This window comes from Garra rufa, chromosome 20 (genome assembly GCF_049309525.1).
Source record: "Garra rufa chromosome 20, GarRuf1.0, whole genome shotgun sequence".
Lineage (NCBI taxonomy): Eukaryota > Metazoa > Chordata > Actinopteri > Cypriniformes > Cyprinidae > Garra > Garra rufa.
The window spans coordinates 38,852,734-38,875,860 of NC_133380.1; the positions used below are offsets into that span (position 1 = coordinate 38,852,734).

Below are 23,127 nucleotides of genomic sequence, written 5' to 3' on the forward strand. Positions count from 1 at the left end.
CACTGAGCCATCATGTTGCCCTTGTTATTATCAAACGTTCAATAATGCGCCATACCTCTATTTACCAGTAGAGGGCAGTGCCACAGAACTTCTCTCCAACAAAATATGCCTTCAACGTGGTTTAGACTAGAAGGGAGACTTATCTGGCTACTGGGCATGCCCACATCAATCTAACGTTACTTTAGCACACTATACAACAATAATACTGTTTTTTTTATTATAGTAAGGGCTAAGTTTAAGGTTGGGGTAGGTGTAGACGTTAAAAAACACAATCTAATAGGTAGAAAAATCAATTTCATTGTTAGTTTCCGGTCGGAGCTGTATCCCATCTAGCCACAACCCTCTAACGTCTGTGTCCAAAGTGAATGAAAAATGAGCAAAGGCTTCTTTTAGCCATGACCTAGGCTACGTATTGCAGGTAATCTTGGTAGTTATGCGCATTTTGAACTTTAAACACGTTTTTATTTTTGTTTTCTGCCAATTTAACAGTCCTTATTCATAAAGTTGAAGCACTCACTCAAGCCATCTGAATCTCATTTCTCTGAGCAAAACGCCTGGAAACGTTTTGCGCTTTAAAACACTTAAAGTAGCGGTTCATCTAAAAATTAACAAATGTTTTAATCCTGTTGAAAAAAACAGCTAAAACCAGCCTAGGCTGGTTGGCTGGTCTTAGCTGGTTTAAGCTGGTCAAAGTGGCCAAAACCGCTCTAAAACCAGCCTGCTGACCGATTGATCGATCATCTCAAATTGCTGTTCTTGTTGTTATGCAACTTCAGAAAAACTTCAGAACTTAAGCCCTGGTGAAAAAACAGCTAAAACCAGCCTAGGCTGGTTGGCTGGTCTTAGCTGGTTTATACTGGTCAAAGTGGCCAAAACCGCTCTAAAACCAGCCTGCTGACCGATTGATCGATCATCTCAAATTGCTGTTCTTGTTGTTATGCAACTTCAGAAAAACTTCAGAACTTAAGCCCTGGTGAAAAAACAGCTAAAACCAGCCTAGACTGGTTGGCCATAGCTGGTCAGCAGGCTGGTTTTAGAGGGGTTTTGGCCACTTTCCCAGGCTGGGAAACCACCAGCTTAAACCAGCTACTTCCAGCCTAAACCAGCTAAGACCAGCCAACCAGCCTAGGCTGGTTTTAGCTGTTTTGTTTTGTTTTTTCAGCATGGAGCGCAGGTCTTATGGGCCACTTTTATGATGTATTAATTGTGCTTTTGCAACCTTTTGTGCTGAACTATTTCTTAAAAAATAAATATGTCAGTGTGTACGGTACATCATCCTGAAAATCTTGGTCGTATAAGTTGAAATCGAACGGCTTCAATTCAGTGACATTTTGTGGCACTTCTTCAAGTGGATAGTTGAAAATTACCTAGTTGAAAAGAACACTGCATATCACATGGACACAACCTAATAACATCCTCACACACAAACCTATGCTTTTATTTTATCTGCTAATTAATGCTTTCACTTTCAAATCTTCAGAGATACACCATGACTGACTAAGCAGATGTTCCAGCAGATGCTCTTTTTTGCATTTTCAGGTAAACTCATTCCCCTCAGTATCTATCATTATCTTCCATCTCGAATACTCCAGTATAATAAGGGCAGAGAGTTTACATCTAATATGAAAGTACCTGCAGTCTAATCTACAGTGGCCCCAGAAAGTATCTGACATTTAAGTTATGCTTAAAAATGTAGTAATGTCTTTAGTTTTAAATTATAGAATTACCAAAGCAAATGGCATTTTTGAAAGAAAGCATAAGCAAACTTTTCAAGGAAAACATGTCACAGAAAGAAGTTTGTTAAATTGTAAATGATAAACCAATTAATAATGTTCTATGTATTAAAAAAAACCCATGTGAAAGTCACACTGAGGCCTGTTGGTATAAAATATTCACAAATGGCAAATAAAAATGTCATCACTTGTAAAAAAAAAAAGAAAAAAAAAGCTAAAACGTAATTTGTTTCAGGATGCCACTTGGTTTAATATTTTGAATCTAAATGCAGTGAAATTCAAAAATGTTTATGCATGACTTGTCCAAAAGTATCTAAAGCATCCATGGAACTACAACGCAAGCCTGTCAGTTTTACATCTGCTTCACCAAACTGTTGTTGGATTGTTGGAAGAAGTTGCTGTTGGAGGGTGTTTTGGTACCATTCTTTATTCATGGCTGTGTTTTTGGGCAAAATTGTGAGTGAGCCCACTCCCTTGGATGAGAAGCAACCCCACACATGAATGGTCTCAGGATGCTTTACTGTTGGCATGACACAGGACTGATGGTAGCGCTCACCTTTTCTTCTCCGGACAAGCCGTTTTTCAGATGCCCCAAACAATCGTAAAGAGGCTTCATCGGAGAATATAACTTTGCCCCAGTCCTCAGCAGTCCATTCGCCATACTTTTTGCAGAAGATCAATCTGTCCCTGATGGGTTTTTTTGGAGAGAAGTGGCTTCTTTGCTGCCCTTCTTGACACCAGGCCATCTTCCAAAAGTCTTGGCCTCACTGTGCGTGCAGATGCGCTCACACCTGCCTGCTGCCATTCCTGAGCAAGCTCTGCACTGGTGGCACTCCGATCCCGCAGCTCAATCCTCTTTAGGAGACGATCCTGGCGCTTGCTAGACTTTCTTGGATGCCCTGAAGCCTTAACAATGCAGTGGAAAGTTTTTTTTTCGGGATTAAGTTCATTTTCATGGCAAAGAAGGACTATGCAATTCATCTTATCACTCTTCATAACATTTTGGAGTGTATGCAAACTGCTATTATAAAAACTTAGGCAGCAACTTTTCTAATTTCCAATATTTATGTAATTCTCAAAACTTTTGGCCAAGACTGTATGTTGCATGTACATTCTGGGTTCATCTGCTTGCCTGTACAAAGTATGCATCATGAATAAGGTGTATACTGAATTTCTACTACTTAATGCAAACCACATAAAAATAACTAGTGGTCAGTGAAGCAAAGCCTCATTTTGCCCTCCAGGTGGGCGTTCCTATAAGGGTGTGACGTCACGTGAAAACTATAGATGTTAAGAACCACAAAAGAAACCAAGCAATAATTATTTCCCTTTTGTTTGTGCTTCTTTATTTTTCTGGTCCCTCACATAATATTTATTGAATAAACACTTTATCTGCAGTAAAGTTGTAAACGCAGAGTGTTTGACAAGAACATTTTTGTAAAGGTTAACGCTCTGTGTTTTGAATGTGCTCAAGATTCTAAAAGTGCTTTTATATCATGTATTGCTAAAGCAAATGGCATTAAATTATCAGAGGAAATATAGACACTGACAGAAAAACAGGGGCTGTACAGGGGCTTTCATTAGTGCTCATAATACACATAGATTTCACATACAGGATATATGTTTTCAGTTAGATGATGAAATGCATATATTAAGGTTTCCGAGTGCCATCAACACTTGAAAAACAAAACAGAGTAAAACAAAACACCGATCGTCACCCCGAACCCCACCCCGTCACAAAAAAATAGCTTTTAGAAATGATCACATTTAGGACTTATTCACTGTGCTTCAATAAGGTATAGCTCTGTTCTCGATGAAAAGATCTCAATCACATTAAATATGAAGGTAGTTAATATCATCAGACATGCATTATGCACTTTACTCTGTTATACCAGGTTACATCACTGGCAAGCCGGTTAACTAAGAATGTCCTTCGTCCCGAATTTGTAGTAGGCTTCTTTTGTGCTGCTATAGTATATGTCATTTGGAAGAGCGGATAGTGTCGCCTCTTCAGCTGTGCCCAGGCCTTTTCCTCCTTTGGATGAGAATCCCGTACAACGCAGAGCCAGTTTATGTCTGCATTTCGACACCGTACCATTAAAGACACAGCCTGACATAAAAATGGCCACATTGATGATTTGGTCTGTCTTCAATTCAATAAAAAGTCAACTGAAAGCAGTAGAGAGAGCAAGGGTGAGAATCGTGGGACGTCCTCCCTGCTTCATGTGTCAGCTCTTATAGTCTTATAGTACACAGAGTCACTACAGGAGCCAGAACATACAGGGAAAGGGAGATGGTTGACGGTTTGGATGCGCACTAAAGATTACCTGATTGAGACTGAGAGGGATGGAGAGTTAAAGGGAGAGTTCACCCAACAATGAAAGTTCTGTCATCATTTACTCACCCTCGTGTCGCTTTCTTTCATTGAACACACACAACGGAAAAGTATCATAAAGGTAGTCCATATGAATAGTGCCCTTTTCCAAGTCTTATGAATCAATTCGACAGATTTCCCTCATAAGACTTGGAATGCACCTCAAAAGTCATATGGACAACTTTTTTCAAGATTTTTTGGTTGCGTGGACAAGTGCGACCAGTGCAATGGAAAGTACAATTGTATTTCAATTGTGGAAACAACTCACGTAGGTTAAAATGGCAGGACAATAAGTAAACAATGACAGAAGTTTCGTTTTTTGTGCGTACTGTTCCTTTATGCTGAGGGACTTATGTACATTTTCGAGGAGTCAGTTGGACGTCGAGCGATGCGATCAGCCTCCTACATCACACTGCACTTCGCCTTCAGCTTGTCTGCACGTCTCTGCTTGCTGGAGCGCATGTTCAGACTCATGTCACGCTTCTTATCCAGGTTCAGGAGCTCCTGAAAAAGCTCCTTCACGTTGGTGTTGGTCTTGGCTGATGTTTCCATGAATGCGCATTTCCAGGTGTTCGCCTGAGCTTCGCCCTCCTTGGTCTCCACCTCGCGCTGGGTCTCGTCGCTCTTGTTGCCAACAAGCATGATGGGGATGTTCTCCACGTTACCTTTGATGGCCAGCACTTGCTGGTAGATAGGCTTCAGCTCCTCCAGCGACTGCCTGCTGGTGATGGAGTAGACCAGGATGAAGGCGTGGCCTTTGGAGATGGACAGACGCTGCATAGCAGGGAACTGGTGGCTGCCAGTGGTGTCGGTGATCTCCAGAGTGCATACGCTCTTGTCGCAGCTGATGACCTGTCGGTACGTGTCCTCCACCGTCGGGATGTAGGTGTCCCTGAAGGTGCCTTTCACGAAGCGCAGAACCAGGGAGCTCTTGCCCACTCCTCCTGCTCCAAACACCACCACCCGGTAATCGTTGCTCTGCTCTGGCATGCTGCTTGGGTTTGTCGGGGTATGTGGCGGTTAAGACTCAATTATTCCCTGAGATCTGAAAAAGGAAAAAGGTTTCATTTGGTACACATGCACATAAAACAGTATATCATATATATCTTTCTTTTGAGGTTCACAAATGAAGAGAGATTTCGGAAACATTCTCATTTCCAGACATCAAAATACCTTTAATCTATTCTATTTAAAAAACTTATTTTTATTTGAAAACGTAGAAATTTTGATGATACCAATGTTACCAAAGAGGGAAAATTAGCAGAAAACCAATAGCTGATAGTTTTAATAATTAATTTTAATAATTAATAAATGAAACCATATAAAATATGTAACCCTGGACCACAAACCAGTCTTAAGTAGAATATGTAGATGTGTAGAAATAGCCACAAATACATTGCATGGGTCAAAATTATTGATTTTTCTTTTATGTAAAAATCATTAGGATATTAAGCAAATATCATGTTCTATGAAGATATTATGTAAATTTCCTACCATAAATATATCAAACTTATTTTTTTGATAGTAATAAGCATTACTAACTTTATTTGGACAACTTTAAAGGCAATTTTCTCAAAATTTAGATTTTCTTGCACTCTCAGATTCCAGATTTTCATACAATAGTTGTATCTTGATAGTTGTAGCTGTGAATAGTTGTAAATATTGTCCTATCCTAACAAACCATACATCAATGGAAAGCTTATTTATTCGTGTTTTAGATGATGTATAAACATCAATTAAAAAAAAACTGACCCTTATGACTTGTTTTGCGGTCAAGGGTCACATATTTTAATGATGTAAATGGGGAACAATTTTATTATATGTGTGCCCTCTTAAGTACATTATACTGTGCACATGATTAAGATATATTTAAATTTGAAGATAAATATATTTGGCATACGTTATTAAATTTTTACAGTTAAATAACGTTTCGTGAGCATTCACGCAATGTACTGTGCTTCCATTTAGATTTTTGTGGCTGTTTATACCGTAGATAGTACTGTGATTATACTAGAACTATCTAAAAAAATATATTAATAATAATAATTACTTAATCAATTAATTAAATGTGACCCTGGACCACAAAACCAGTCATAAGGTTAAATTTGACAAAACTGAGATTTATACATATGAAAGCTCAATAAATAAGCTTTCTATTGATGTATGGTTTGTTAGGATAGGACAATATTTGGCCGAGATACATCTATTTGAAAATCAGAAATCTGAGGATGCAAAAAAATCAAAAAGACTGAGAAAATCACCTTTAAAGTTGTCCAAATTAGGTTCTTAACAATGCATATTACAAATCAAAAATTACATTTTGATATGTTTACAGTTGGAATTTTACAAAAAATCTTCATGGAACATGAATGTTACTTAATTTCTTAATGATTTTTGGCATAAAAGAAAAATCTAAAATTTTGACCCATGCAATGTATTTTTGGCTATTGCTACAAATATACCCCAGCGACTTAAGACTGGTTTTGTGGTCCAGGGTCACAAATAATATATAGGTGTACCTCGTGGGTAAAGAACATGAAAACAAGTCACATTTTATCCCAAAAATTACAGGAAATCTGCAAAAATTAATGTCAGTACAAGAAATACTACCATGATGTATGTTTTGCATCAGGCCAATAAGAAATTTGGGGAAATCTGTTTTTAAAACTCTTTTTTTTTTTGTACCCCAGTTTAATATGCAGAGATTGCTCTGAGTAAGCGTAGGCTGATTCCACCAAAAGTGTAAACACTGTGGCACTATCAAAACATTGATCTGTTTGTCTGAGCACCCAGACTAGCTCAATATAGCAACATCAACTCAGCAGCGTGTTTAGGCACCATGCAATTGCATTGGGCCCCGCGGTCCAGGAGGGCCCCCCATGAACACGATTTTTACTGAGGGAGCCCCCAAAACTCTAAACACACCCCTGCCTCAGCTCAACCAATAATATGCATTTGAGGCGGGACTTACAGATTTTCTGACCAACGAGAGATAAAGGGATGTTTGGAAGGACATAATATTGCAATAAAAAAATATTGATCTTAAAAATAGGTATCATTGTTTTAAAGTAAAACATAACTGCTGATTTCTTTTTATTATTACTATTTAGAAGTGAAATGTGATATTCTTGACAGTTTTCATGAGATCTGCACATGAAACCATTGGTAACATGGTTGCCTGATATTATTCTTTACATAGAAAGGATGGAAAGAGAATGGTCAGCATTTGTCTCATGTGAATGTATGTTTGTGTGTGTGTGAGTGTATACATGAGAGTGTATGCCTGTGTGCCTTTGTAAATTGAGTAGGACGGTCTCTGCTGCCATCAGCATCAAGGTCATCTATTAATGACTCATTTATCTTGCTGTGAAGCAGCCGTTGGACTCAGTCTCCTGTGGAAAGCAAGATCACACCAGATATTTCTGGCACCTTACTGGATTCTCACAGTATTTGGAGACAGGAGCCACTTCCTGACTATCTCACTAGAGATTTACGCAAATGCCTAATTTTCACATGACAGATCAATATACACAGACCAGACCAATGCCATCTGATTAACAAGGAACTTTGTCTGCATTTAAGAGCTCGAAAATGCTCACATCTACTCAGCCCCAGAGGAAAATTCAGCGGTACATCTGAATTAGCAGTAATGATTATCACTCAGATGAACAGAGACCAGATGAGCCTCTTAGTAAAGACTTCCTCTTTGGTTTGCCGGCAGCATAGGACGCAATCTCAGCAGACAACAAGTTTTGAATATTAAGGATGTTTTATCTATTTAAAAAGAGCCTTATTGTTTCCTGTCCAGTGGAGTTAATGCACAAGACTGTAAGAGATCCAAAATTCTGGATGAGGCTGGATACCATTTTTGTACTTTCTGTCCTTTCCACAGACACAATAGATTTAATAACAGCTACTAGATTTCAGGTGTATGTAGTATAGAGCTACAAATGTAACATTTTCTAAAACAGGCAGTTATTATAGTGATAGATACTGATTGAATGAGCCATATGGTCAGAGTTTGATTATTTTGTGTGGGCCTACCCTGCTGGTAAAATGTAGCAACTACACCATCTTCTTAATTAAAAAATTATTTAATGTAGCCATTTATTCTTCAAAGTTATTTACGGTAGATGTTTTTTACAGTTCATTTTTTGTTGTTGTTTTGAAGTGGTGTTAATAGTGTGAATCACAGCTCAGGACAGCCACTAGTAAAGTGAATATTCACAGTTTTGTGGACATTTCAGCATTGTCATATAAACATTTATGGATCAAGTGTTTGGAAGCCAATTTCTGCCACATAAGAAAAAAAATCCCAAAGAGGGAAAATAAGCATAAAACCAATAAACCATCTGATAGTTATTAAAAACACTGATATATAGAAAAATAGTAATAATTAATAAATGAAATCATATGAAATATGTGATCCTGGACCACAAAACCAGTCTTAAGTAGCACAGGTATATATGTAGAAATAGCCAAAAATACATTAAATTACAGATTTTTCTGTTATGCCAAAAATCATTAGGATATTAAGTAAAAATTGTGTACTGTGAAGATATTGTGTAAATTTCCTACCATAAATATATCAAAACCAGTTTTTTACATTTAATTTTTGTTGTTGTTTTGAAGTTTTGTGGACATTTCAGAATTGTTATATAAACATTTGTGGATCAAGTGTATTGAAGGCATGAGAAAAAAAAATCATACTTTGCTAAACCATATTAACACTTGAAAAGTCACAATTATAATATTTAATTATAACATTTAATATATAATTGTAATGTAAAAAGTCAAAATAATAAGATACTAAATCATAAAATACAAGTCAAATTACAGTAATATTTTTTACTGTCATATTGTCAACATTTTGTTATGACTTTACTCAATGGTTATGATGCTCAGTGTCCTAATTTAGATTTGTCATCTCACAAATGCAAAATACCATATCATAACAACTTAGTATGTTATCATTTCAGTTTTTTGCATGACTTTTTTCAGAAATAGGCTTCCATACAAGTGCCTTAGTATCAAGTCCACACCAACACATGATAATGTTCTGCTTATTCTAAGCACTCGCTGCAGTATCATCATCTTCTGCTTTAAATGCTTGAGCTCCTTAAAGATTATGATTGGCTGAGAATATTTTTATCATTTGTCTGAGAAAATGATTCTAACTTTATTGTTTTCTTGTCTCATTTTTATTATTGTTGTGGTGTGGACAACTAGAATTAGAACTATTTTGAAAACTTTAGAGTTATAATTATCATTACAGTTATAGTCCGTGCGTGACCTGGCCATTTTACTCTTATTAATATCAGTAAATATAACTATCTGCACTCTTAAAAATAAAGGTGCTTCACGATGCCATAAAAGAACCTTTTTTGTCTAAATGGTTCCATAAAGAACCTTTAACATCTGAAGAACCTTTCTGTTTCACAAAAGGTTCTTTATGGCAAAAGAAGGTTCTTCAGATTATAAAACGGTAAGAAAGAGATTCTTTAAAGAACCTTTGAAGGAATGGTTCTTTGTGGAACCAAAAATGGTTCTTCTATGGCATCACTGTGAAGAACCTTTTAAAGTGTATTGAACAGTGGTGTTTGCTGCTGGCTCTGTTTGGTAAAGCATTAAGCTACTCAAAACTATGAATTTACGGTGATTTTACTACAGTTAATATTCCAAAGCCTGTGTCTGTTTGGTTGGCCATGAGGCTCCGCTGTAGATGGTATCGCATTTGTTTTCTGCTGGTTTGTACCAGTTTGCATGATGTCAGTAGATACATCATGCCTTTGAACACCTAAGCTGTACACTAGAGATTCTCCCTGAGCTACTGAGGAACATCCCAGCTGTGCATCGTTTTTAGAACTCTGGGAATTCTCCGGTTACTGTGGAAACAGACCTCGAGGGCATGTATAGGGTGATGGAGAGAACGAGCATAAACAAGAGTGAGAGAATGTCATCAGAGATACTAATGAAAGCCAAGACAGACTGAGCCAAAAAAACATATTTCTAATGTTGCATGTCATCTGTCTGTCAGTTACCCTAGTAACCAACTGGCAAACAGTGGGTTTAATTTACGTCACTGCAGCCTATTCATACACTGAGGTGAAAGAAACTATTTATAGTGATGAATGATTACTAAAGAAAAATATGTCATCTCAGATGGGTTCAGAATTTCTTTTATATTCATATGACAATATGTAGGATTTTTGTTTTTTACAAAGACATATTTTAAATCTACAGCTTGAGGAAATGTGTATCTAAGGTGGCCTGAAAGGCTTTTACAGGAGACATGCAAACGTCTATTGCATGTGATGTCTAAAAATACCACAGCCCATCAATTCTTACTCTATAAGCTCAATCCTGAGCCCCTCAGAGCTCTGATGGAATGCAGATCCGAGATGGACCGCGTCTCTTAATCAACGGGGTTTGCTGTTACAACTGGCGTTAATATTGCGCGTAAAGCTGTAATTAGGCAACAATCAAAACAGGCATCCTGTTATTTTCTCTCAGCCAGTTGGGTAATAAAGCACATATAGGCCATGCAACCTGAATGAACAAGCACTTCGAAGCAATAGGAGGCCGTGGATAACAGAACACGCTATGTACAATTTCGTTTAACTTGATCACATGTCGCGTTCACATTCATGCAGAGACAAATGCATCATCCGCGCGTAATGCACATGAATTCGCACTGAACCGAACGTCATTTTTAAAAGGAACGGAACGATTTTTCACGCGTTTAGTCGATAATCGCTAGTTTGTCGTCAAAAGAGCATCGTTCACATGAATATCAAAACGCAAAGGATCCTCAAAGTCATTACGTCGCTGTGCGCCGAAAGATGCTATTGCGGTCCGTCACACGAAATTCTACAAGGACGCGCGTCAAAGACATGAGCGTATCGATACATGAAAGCCGCATTTGTCTAAACGCTTCACATACTGAAACAATTATGTATGTACAGCTGGTGAAAAGCGATTCATTCTTACCTGGCGACTGTGTAGCAACGTCCCAAATCTTGTTAGTCATAAATTATAGGAAGCATTAGGAGATTAGATACACGACAAATGTCTTACATTCTCTGCCGGACCAGTCCCGTTTCATTTTCTCGTGTTATTTGCATGGCGTAAATCGAGCGATGTCGCTGAAAATGCTGTTATTGCTCTTCTGGCGGGCGGGCGCGCGCGCTCCAGCTGTCCTACCACGTCCTCTCTGACGCACGCAAGCACGCGATATGCGGCTCACCCCCGCGTCCTGTGTCCCGTTACACGACGAGAACAAAAACCCCACCTGCTCTATACCGTTAAACTGCTCTCATCTACGCCATGTTGATCATACAACGTTGTTCCGTCACTAAAGGGGCATGTTACATTAATAAAACACCATTTTGTGCGCGACACTTCCTCTATGGGCACACTGATGGAGATGGATGGAGGCACTGGAATTATGCAAATAGTACTGTATTTTAAAATAGCTATGGAAAAAAAAGTTTTCAGCTCTCAGACTTTGTAGAATATGAGAACTAAAGGGAATACATTTTTAGGTATGGCTGTAGGTCTACAAGAGGCCTGTTCTTTAAGGGGAGCACTTGTAAAAATAGTCTACAAACGCCTCTCTCTATGGTTAAGAATATATTGGGTTGTAACAGTTGAATAATAGAATACATAACACATTTTGTCATGCGTGCACCTGTTGATGTAATCAGGTTGTATGATTTACTTCCGATTAAGACAGTAGTTTTAATTTAAAGAAATAAATATATTAGCAAAAAGAAAAAGGAAATATAAGAATTCAATCAATACGTAAACATTACAACATTTAGCAATTTTCATCTTACAACAACACGTTGACACACCTTAACTATAAGGTGTGCTCATCTTGTCGTCAGATAACCTTTTGTTCACTGGTGAACTAGTATTTGTCTCCCTCCAATGGTTTTGTGATGAATCGACAAAGCAATCATTTCACAGCTATTTGACGCTTTTGCATAAAACATTCAAAAGCTCACTGACATCACAAATCAAATGTTCAGTGCACTGCCCCTTAACACTCAATTCGAATTCACTGTCATCAGTACAACATTGCAATTTAATTCATGGCAGGCTGTTTAAATATACGTTTTCACACACTGCACACAATCATTTTTTACAGTCACACAATTTTTTGATATAGGCCTCTATCAGATTTCTTGTGACTTAACAAATGGCATCACTAGTCTAATTTATAAAACGTGTTATTGTATTTTCAACAGAAATTCTCACACAACAAGAATTACAGTACAGCTTATCCTTTGATGACCAAGATGTGTGAATATAAAATTATGACGAATAGTTTGATATTTGTGCATTTGACACTTTTATCTAAAGGACTAAATGAAAAATAATCAAGTTATGATTTCATCAGCATGTTTTGTTGTTGTTTTTCTTAAAATTGTAACCCATGGCATAGCACTGTCCTCCACAAACTACACTCTTAAAAATAAAGGTGCTTTAAAAGGTTCTTCACAGTGATGTCATAGAAGAACCATTTTTGGTTTCACAAAGAACCATTCAGTCAAAAGTTCTTTAAAGAACCATCTCTTTCTTACCTTTTTATAATCTGAAGAACCTTCTGTCACGTCCACACACACAAGGAGAGGGTAAGTATATTTCAAGGTATTTATTAACAGACGTGCACACTTCAAACAGGTTAGTATAGACTTCGGTATCCGAGTCATCAAACACAGTCCAATAAGGTAAACACAAGTTCATAGGCAATCGCCAGCAAGAGTAACAGTCACTTCCCTTAAAGTGGTTAACGTATGCTTCACAGGTTGATCCAGATGCAGTCCGTGAGGAGCACAGGAGAATCGAGAGTAGGAGGAGAAGATCCAAGGAGAGGTGTCCATGTAACTACGATTCCAGCCGGTGAGTGAATGACAGAGGTGAGTATATAAAGGGAGTGGTGATTGCGGTTCCAGGTGTGGGTGATTAGAACTCTGGTGATGGTTCACGGGCGTGGTGCAGTGGTGATTGGTTGGTTGGTGATGGATCACGGTGATTGGGGCTGAGGGAACGTGCTGAGGGTGTGACATCACCCCCTCCTCCACGGGTGACTCCTGGCACCCAAGAGCGGCGACGGGGACGACCTCGGCCTCGGGGAGCTGGGCGTTCCGGGTGCTGTTGGTGGAACTCTTCGAGGAGAGCAGGGTCCAAGATGTCATCACGGGGTACCCACGATCTCTCCTCGGGTCCAAACCCCTCCCAGTCCACGAGGTACTGGAGTCGGCCGTTCCGCCGCCGGGAGTCTAGGATCTCTTGGACCTGGTAGATGTCGTCACCGAGGATTTCCGGTTGGTCTGGAGGAGGAAGTGGTTCCGGTTCTGCTGAGGAAGGGAACAGAGGGTCAGTGTGACGTTTTAATAGGGAGACGTGAAACGAGGGAGAGATCCGATAACGTGGAGGTAAGTTCAGCCGGTAGGTGACGGGATTTATTTGTGAGTGGATGGTGAATGGCCCTATGTAGCGGGGACTCAGCTTCTTACTGGGCAGCCGGAGGCGGATGTCCCGGGTAGAGAGCCATACCTGGTCTCCAGGAAGGTAAACAGGATTAGGTAACCTGTGGCGATTAGCGTACTCCGTGTGCCTCCGAACTGCCCGTTGAAGATGGACATGGGCTGAGTCCCACACCCTCTCGCTCACCCGGAACCAGTGATCTACCGCAGGCACTTCGGAGGGTTCTCCGGTCCATGGGAACAGTGCAGGTTGGTAGCCTAGAACACATTGAAACGGGGTTAAACCAGTAGATGTCTGACGGAGGGAATTTTGTGCATACTCAGCCCACGGTAGATACTGGCTCCAGGTGTCTTGATGTTGGGAGCAGTACGTCCGGAGGTAACGGGAGATCTCCTGTATCTTCCGCTCGGTCTGCCCGTTTGTTTGAGGGTGGTATCCAGATGACAAGCTGACTGTGGTGCCTAGCAGTTGGAAGAACGCCCGCCAGACCCTGGAAATGAACTGAGGCCCTCTGTCGGATACGATGTCCTCAGGAAGTCCGAAGTTCCGGAACACATGCTGGAACAATGCTTCAGCTGTTTCTAGAGCTGTGGGAAGACCCTTGAGAGGGATTAGTTTACAGGCTTTAGAGAAACGATCAACAACCACAAGAATTGTGGTGTACCCTCGAGAGGGAGGTAGATCCGTGGCAAAATCCACTCCTAGATGGGTCCAGGGTCGGCGGGGAATGGGCAATGGTTGGAGTTTTCCTTCAGGTAAACGACGGGGTGTGGTGTTGATGGCGCAGACCGAGCACCCCCGGACGTACCGATCCACGTCCCTGGTCATGTTGGGCCACCAATACTTCTGCTGGAGGAGCGAGAGGGTTCGCCTACTGCCAGGGTGTCCTGAGCCAGGAGACGTGTGCGTACTATCCAGTAACGGAAGCCGATGATTGTTAGGGACATAGGTACGGCCTGGAGGAAGTTCAGGAGGTGCAGGTTCCTCGAAGGTGGCGGTCCGGATGTCCTCATCAAGTTGCCATTGGATAGGTGCTAGGAAGACAGATGGAGGTAGAACAGGGTCAGGTGTGTCAACAGTAGGATCAGGTGAATACATACGGGATAATGCGTCTGCCTTGGTGTTCTTGTGACCGGGTTGATAGGTGATTTGGAAGTTGAAGCGTGCAAAGAATAGTGACCAGCGTGCTTGGCGTGCATTTAATCTCTTGGCTTGTTGGAGGTACTGGAGGTTTTTGTGATCGGTTACCACGGTGAAAGGAAATTGGGCTCCCTCTAACCAGTGCCGCCACTCTTCGAGGGCCAACTTAATGGCCAGCAACTCACGATCACCTATTCCGTAGTTCCGTTCAGCTGGGGTGAGTTTTTTGTAGTAGTACGCACACGGATGGAGGGATTGGGGTTCACCAGACCATTGTGACAGAACAGCTCCGACGCCTACGTCTGCCGCATCCACTTCCACTATGAAGGGCTTTGACGGGTCAGGATGTTGGAGTATAGGCGCTGATGTAAACATGAACTTAAGGTGGTCGAAGGCTTGTTGAGCTTCAGGGGTCCATTGAAGTACCTTACGTCCTCCCTTCAGGAGGGAGGTAAGAGGTGCTGAGAGGAGACTATAGTTCTTAATGAAGCGGCGGTAAAAGTTGGCGAAGCCCAAGAAGCGTTGGAGTTCTTTTACTGTTTTGGGTTCCGCCCAGGTGGTTACTGCATCTACCTTACCAGGCTCCATACGAACTCCCTCCGCAGAGATCATGTATCCGAGGAAGGAGACGGTGGGCTGATGGAATTCGCATTTCTCCTGCTTCAGGTAGAGTTGGTATTCACGGAGACGTTGAAGGACCTGGCGGACATGGTCGTGGTGTTCTTCTAGGTTTCGTGAATAGATCAGGATATCATCAATGTAGATGATGGTAAAACGATGGAGGAAATCACGGAAGATTTCATTCATGAAGTTTTGAAATATGGATGGACTGTTGGCCAGGCCGTAGGGCATCACCTGATATTCATAGTGTCCAGTCGGGGTAATAAAGGCGGTCTTCCACTCGTCCCCTTCTCGGATACGGATCAGGTTGTAGGCACTGCGGAGGTCGAGCTTGGTAAAGATGCGGGCCTCTCGTAACTCCTCTAGAGCTGCTGGAACTAGTGGAAGTGGATAGGCAAACTTTACCGTAGCTTCATTCAGCACCCGATAGTCTATGCAGGGTCGGAGTCCTCCATCCTTCTTCGGGACAAAGAAGAAACTGGACGCTGCTGGGGACGTGGAAGGTCTGATGAACCCTTGTTGGAGTGCCTCTTGGATGTAGTCATTCATGGCCTCCTGCTCAGGACGAGAAAGAGGATAGACCTTTCCATGGGGTAGTTTAGCATCTGGCAGTAGGTCGATACTACAGTCCCAGGGCCGGTGAGGTGGTAGTTGCGTGGCTCGTTCCTTGCTGAAGACGTCTGAAAAGGATTGATAGATGGTGGGAATGGTGACTGTGGAATGAGTGTTGGGACTCTCTATGGTGGTTGCATTGAGGGAAACAGCGGGACGAGGTTGTTGTGAAGCGGACGAGGGAGGACGGTATCCGTGGCTCTGGCATCCTGTACTCCAGCCTAGGATTTCTCCTGTGCTCCAGTCGATGTGAGGTTGATGTTCTGCTAGCCACGGTCTGCCCAGGATGACGTCCACATTTGCTCGGGGAAGTACGAGAAGGGTTAATTTCTCACGATGGTCATATGGAGAAATTAGTGTTACCTCTTTGGTTTGTCGGGAGATTTTACCGTCGCCCAATGGTGAGTTCTGAATGGTAATGATGCGATATTTGATCTCATTTTTAACGGTGGGAATTTGATGCTTGGCAATGAAATGTGAGGAGATAAAGTTGCCAGCCGCTCCAGAATCCACAAGGACATGTATGGGGAGAGTACGAGAGTCCACAGTTAGGTTTGCAGAAATACGGGGTAAGTGAGATATGGCAGGAGAAATGGCTACTGTACTCACCATTGGACGAGGTGGTCGAACTGGGCAGACGTTGATGAGATGGGAGGTTTCTCCGCAATATAGGCACAGACGGTTGTCAATGCGACGTTTCCGCTCTGCAGGATCCAGATGATAGGAATCGGTGATCATGGGTTCTTCACTGTCTCGTTGGGGTGACGGAGCTCTGCATGGGAGAGAACTAGCCACAGACAATGTAGAGGGACAGGCAGAGAGATGCTGCGAGACACCAGTAGCTTTCTTTATAAAAGTCTCTAGCGGTACATTATCATCATAGATGACCATATGTTTACAAATTTGTGGCTTGAGCCCTTGACGATAAGCTGCCAGGAGAGCAATCTGATTCCAACCACTATGGGCTGCTAGAGAGCGGAAGCGCAAGGTGTACTCGTGTATGCTGGCCGTACCTTGACGCAGAGTGATGAGTTCATCGTGCACTGATAGGGGAGTGAGAGCGGCTCCGAACACTTCCTTGAAGTGCGAGGTGAAAGCATTGTGTGAGGCTATCGCTGGACTCCTTGATTCCCAGAGCGCATTGGCCCATTGAAGTGCCGGTCCAGTGAGAAGTGAAACCATGAAGGAGATTTTGGAGATTTCGTTAGGGAAATGGTGAGCATTCGCTTCAATGTAGAGAGAGCTTTGAAGGAGGAAACCATCACATCCGCCTGGATCGCCGGAATAATTCAGGGGGCGAGAGATGGGCGTGTTGGAGATCGTCGTGGTGTTAGCTCTGGTCGTAAGGGGAACAGATTGCAGAGCTTGACGGAGGGCATTCACCATTTCGGCGAATGGATCGGGAGAAGCAGTGGCTGATGACGTTGACGCCTCCATGAGCGAGCTGTAGTAATTTTCCGGGCTGGAATCCTGTCACGTCCACACACACAAGGAGAGGGTAAGTATATTTCAAGGTATTTATTAACAGACGTGCACACTTCAAACAGGTTAGTATAGACTTCGGTATCCGAGTCATCAAACACAGTCCAATAAGGTAAACACAAGTTCATAGGCAATCGCCAGCAAGAGTAACAGTCACTTCCCTTAAAGTGGTTAACGTATGCTTCACAGGTTGATCCAGATGCAGTCCGTGAGGAGCACAGGAGAATCGAGAGTAGGAGGAGAAGATCCAAGGAGAGGTGTCCATGTAACTACGATTCCAGCCGGTGAGTGAATGACAGAGGTGAGTATATAAAGGGAGTGGTGATTGTGGTTCCAGGTGTGGGTGATTAGAACTCTGGTGATGGTTCACGGGCGTGGTGCAGTGGTGATTGGTTGGTTGGTGATGGATCACGGTGATTGGGGCTGAGGGAACGTGCTGAGGGTGTGACACCTTCTTTCACCACAAAGAACCTTTTGTGAAACAGAAAGGTTCTTCAGATGTTAAAGGTTCTTTATGGAACTATTTAGACAAAAAGGTTCTTCTATGGCATCATGAAGCACCTTTTTTTAAGAGTGTATCTAACCACAAAATCATCTTATATATGTTTAACAAAACATGGTAAAAATTTGGTCCCAAAGTTTTTATATAAATTTTACTGGTAGTCCAATGTATGAATAAGTTTTTGGTATCATATGTCACATGCACTTTACTTTATTTTACTATCCCCACTTACATAAATGAACTATAGTTTCCTGCACCCACTAGTACAAAAATATCAAAAATTATATCCGGTGTCTGAATAATTTTTGCAGATCTTGAGCACCACTGACAAGCATCTAAACTTGTAAAATGTGTGGTAAGTACTGCCGCTGTAGTATACACATAGCATGTGCGATCGCAAATCTCGAAAGTGAAAGTAAAAAGTGATTGTGCATTCAAAAGCAGTTTCAATGCCCCCTCATATTAATAGCAGCTCCCTGATTAAATCCTCCCTGTGTTTTTTTTTCTGCTGTGTGAGCTACTGAAACAGCCAATCAGAGCAGAGCTCATCATTATTATTCATGAACCTTCCAAATAAGGTAATAACAGACCATTTCATTCTAGGGACAAATCCTAGGGTTGTAAATGGACCTGTAAAACCGTTTCCGGAAAATCTTTGCCCTTTCTTAAGCCATATACCTTCTATGTCAGAACAATTTAAAATATTGTATCAATGCATTCTAATGCACTTTTAAGACAGAAACTAAAAAAAAAAACAAAGACAACACATATAAAAAATAAAACATAATAATAATAATAATAATAATAATATAATAATAATAATAAAATCTATATTTGAAAGAGTGAGGTTACGTTTACGTACTTTATCATGTATGTCACTGTGTGTAGAGAAGGAGGTGCACCAAGACAAAATGCAATAACAAGTCCTTTTAACGATATCCACACCAGGTAAATCCACATAAGATGGGCAGGGAAACACAGACCAAAGTAACCTTGAGATTTGACAAACTACACAAAACTGAATGCAACTTAAATATTCAGGATAATGATACATAAGACAGGTGTGGGTGATTAACAAATAGCACACATGAGGAGGACAAGCAGGAAAGATCAAATATGGGCACAAGAGGGAGAAACCAACACAAACAGCCCAAAGGGGTGTGACATTATTCCCCCCTCCCGGAAGGCGCGACCTTGTGTCGTAGAAACAGGAAATGGATGGACAGAGGTGGACAAAGGAGTGAATGTGGGATGGAAACAGGAAATATGTAATGGTGGAGGTTTCGGCGGAGGACACCCAGGAGGAGGACGATTAACCGAGTCCAGGGTGGATCAGACGAAGGGTGAGGATACAAAAGGGACCCGGAGCAGGAGGAACCAGGCGAGACCCAGGCCGCAGGCATGATGGTAGAAACCGACGGAGGGAGGAGCCATGGTAAAGGAAGGGCTGACGACTCCAGGGGGCGACCGACGGAAGAGGAGCAGGTGGAGCCGATGATCCCGGGCGACACAGAGGATCCGCAGGGCCAAGGCAGAGCCCAAGGATCTGGCAACCGAGGCGGAGCTGGAGCAACCAAGGACTGAGGTGGAGCCGGAGGGAGGGAGGAGCCCAACAGAGCCGGTGGAACGGAGTGACGAGGTGCAGCCGGAAGAGTGAAGTCCTGAGGAGATGGCATGACAGCGACCGACCAAGGTGGAGCCAGAGGGACGAGGGAGCCCGATGGAACTGGTGGGCCAACTGGCGCTGGTGGAGACAAGGGAGCTGAGACCCGGGGTGGACCCGCAGGGTCTGAGGGCCGAGACGGAGTCCGGGACTCTGAGGCTGGAGGTGAAGACGAGGGATCCTCCAGCCATGATGCTGATGGAGACTGGCAGACCCACGGTGAGCCCACTGCATGGATGGAGGGCTGAGGATGAGCAGAGGGGCTGCCAGCAGGGATGATAGATGAAGATAACTGAGAGAGGGTGGGTGAGAAATTCAGGCAGATAGACAGTTCAAGGCAGACAGATTGTTCAGGGCAGGCAGAGAGGTCAAATGATGGAGGCAGGAGAGGAGACATGTCTGCATACATCCTCATGGAAAGTGATCAAGTCTTGTTTCACATATAACAGTTCCAGATCCAGACCTCGCTCACCCTCAGTGATGGCCCTTAGCACCCTCACGCCCCACTGAAACATCCACTGTTGCGGGCGATGTAGCCGACTCTTGCACCTGGTCAGACTTGATTGGCTCAGGTTCCGTGGTGATCTTTTGCACTGTTGCTCCCTTTGGCGATGGCTCTGTCGCACCATGGCTCTCCATCTGCGGTTGACTCGGCGAGGTGGTGGTTGGCTGGGCTCTGGGTCATGCTGCGAGACGTCTGCGAGGTGTGGCTGGACGTGGCTGCTGTCATCCTCCGCTTTGCCCACTGTGCACATAGATCCGCGTGTCCACAGTGCGAAGTTGATGTATCTATGCAGGGTCCAGCAGGGATCTCCGCTGGGCATGACAAAGCAGAGATCATCATCCAGTCCACACAAAAATCCCTCCATCAGGCAGACGTCATTGCAGCTGGCACGGTGTGCTGATAAACTCCTCCACGTATTCCTCCAGGTCCCTGACATTCTGGAAGATGAAGATCGTTGCTCCATCCGGTGTTGCCCCTTCTTCTTGGAGGCGATATTCATAAAAAAAAAAAAAAGAAAAAGAAAACTGACAAAACGGAAATAAAATGTGGGGATATGCGCCGCTTAACTGTTGTTGTTGGGTTTTTTTTTTTTTGGTCAGATCTTCTGTCACGGTGTGTGTAGAGAAGGAGGCGCACCAAGACGAAATGCAAGTCCTTTTAATGATATCCACAACAGGTAAATCCACATAAGACAGGCAGGGAAACATACCAAAGTAACCTTTTGATCCGACAAACAACACAGAACTGAATCCAACTTAAATAGTCAGGATAATGATACATAGACAGGTGTGGGTGATTAACAATTAGCACGAGGAGGACGTGAACAAGAAGAACCAAATATGGGCACAAGAGGGAGAAACCAACACAAACAGTCCAAGGGGAAGTGACAATGTATACTCTTCAGACTGATTTTAAAAAGTCAATTTCTGTATTGACACAAACCTTAAAGGTGCCATAGAATGCATTGAAACAATATTTTAAATTGTTCTCTGATATCTACATAGAAGGTATATGGCATAGGAAAGGGCTAAAATTGTAAAAAAAAAAAAAAAACGGTTTTACAAGTCCATTTACAACCCTAGGATTTGTCCCTAGAATGAAATGCTCTGTTATTGCCTTATTTGGAAGGTCCGTGAATATTAATGAGGGGCTCTGCTCTGATTGGCTGTTTCACAGAGCTGCTCATCTCAATAGCTTGCACATGGAGGAAATATATATATTTAATTACGGAGCTCTAGCTGCTTTTAATATGCGGTTTGTTGAATCTGCCGTTTTGAATCGGCTACATTTTACTCTCACTATTGTGATCGCATGTGCTCTGCCTAAAGTTATAATGCAGCGACACAAGTACTTACCACACAAGTTTAGATGCTTGTTAGTGATGCTCAGGATCTGTAAATCATTCGCCATCATCAGCATAGTCATCTCTCCGTTTATGTGGTAAGTGAAATCTTTTGTACTGCAATGTAACAGCTACCGCTAGCATTAAGCTAACCATGTCCCTTCAGTAGCTCTCCTTATTTTACTGATGTACTGACGTTACTGATGATTCAACTATGTAAATGTTGGGGCTGTAACTATTAACGATCGGGACTATTGCGTAATAGTTGGTGTTATGTTGGAATTGACCTATTTTTCAGTGGTCTTTTGCAAACACCAGATTTATATAAGGTGGAAATGGTGGTGTTTGAGACTCAGGGTATGTCATGTCCATGTACTGAACTGTTATTATATAACTATGCCAAGATAAATACAGTTTTCCATTCTATGGCACCTTTAAAGTTTTTGCAAAAAATCAACTTATAAAATCAACTTATAAATTCATAACACATAACACCCTTTACTCTTGACTGAACGTGGTTTTACTGTGTTCACTTATTTACACAACAGCTATTGTAAAAAGATACATAAAATAAAACATGGTGGACATATGAGTCAGCTATATATAATATATGCATTTTAAATCATTCTAAAAATAAACATTACTATTAGGATATGTTTTATTAAAAATACAAGACAATGTGACACATTTTCACAATTAATAATACTGCAAACGCATTTATCGACAGGGCTACTCTTGCACGTTGAGGTAGTTGCTTATTTTCTTGCCAATATTTATGCTTGAGATAAAAATAAGAAGAGAGAGAAGGAGAAAAGCGTATGTGTGTGGGAGGGAGAGAGAGAGGCGTGACATCAGAGCGCGCAGCATCACTGAATGCAGGGCATCATCCCCACAGAGAAAGACAGCAGCGCCTCCACGCCCAGCAAACACCACCAACCCTGCTGAACATGAGGTAAGATTTAAACTAATTCAGTCTATTAGGCTATATGTTAAACCACGGGTAACAGACGCATCGCAGCATATGCATGTTTGCGGATATTTATGCGATAAATCCAACGGCGGTATAAGCTGTGTGTCCGTGAGACTTGGTGAGGTCCTGATGAGAATATTTATGAGGGCGCCAGAGAGGACCGTTCACCACAAGCGTTTTCCCACGAATCTTACGCGTTAACGAGTCCAAATAGGATTACATTAAACTGCATGAGGCTAATAAAGGTGTTGTTTTAGGGACATAAAAATCCAATCTTTCCTCTGTCTAATATCGTAGCTAAAACATCACGGCCAAGGTCAACAATAAAACAGCAAGGATATCTGCTCTACCCGAGGCATGGGCTTTAATATTCAGAAACCCGAGTGTGAGGGTTATTTTCTTATTGAAAATTATGATGAAAGCTTCCCGAGTCATTTGAAGCTATTTGATGCCTGCAGAAACAAAGAAAAGAATCTTCCGCAAATGTGTTTCGGCCTCCATTACCGTAAATTTTGCATGAGCACAAAGAAAATGTGACGATTATTCGAGATGCTGATTACATGTTATTAGATTTGTCAGTATATTATTGTAAATAGTCTTCTTTCACAAACTGAGCTCATCCTAAACCAGCCTCTGATTTAGACGTTTCTCAGTGATCATCGGAGTTAAGGAAAACTATTGGAAAAAT

General features: G+C 41.9%; 1 protein-coding gene across 2 annotated transcripts; it reads right to left on the bottom strand.

Moving 5' to 3' along the window:
* Nucleotides 1-2,779: 2,779 nt before the first annotated feature.
* diras1a (DIRAS family, GTP-binding RAS-like 1a) lies at nt 2,780-11,422 on the bottom strand. 2 transcript variants are annotated; one of them, XM_073825944.1, is made up of 2 exons: nt 11,185-11,422; nt 2,780-5,152 (listed from the first exon to the last, which is right to left on the bottom strand). In XM_073825944.1, the coding sequence occupies exon 2, from the start codon at nt 5,095-5,097 to the stop codon at nt 4,510-4,512; it is 588 nt and encodes a 195-aa protein (XP_073682045.1). In that variant the 5' UTR covers nt 5,098-5,152; nt 11,185-11,422; the 3' UTR covers nt 2,780-4,509. The 2 variants fall into 2 exon arrangements, with proteins under 2 accessions (XP_073682045.1, XP_073682044.1); XM_073825943.1 differs by having other exon boundaries at nt 11,098-11,417.
* Between the last annotated feature and the right edge of the window lie 11,705 nt (nt 11,423-23,127).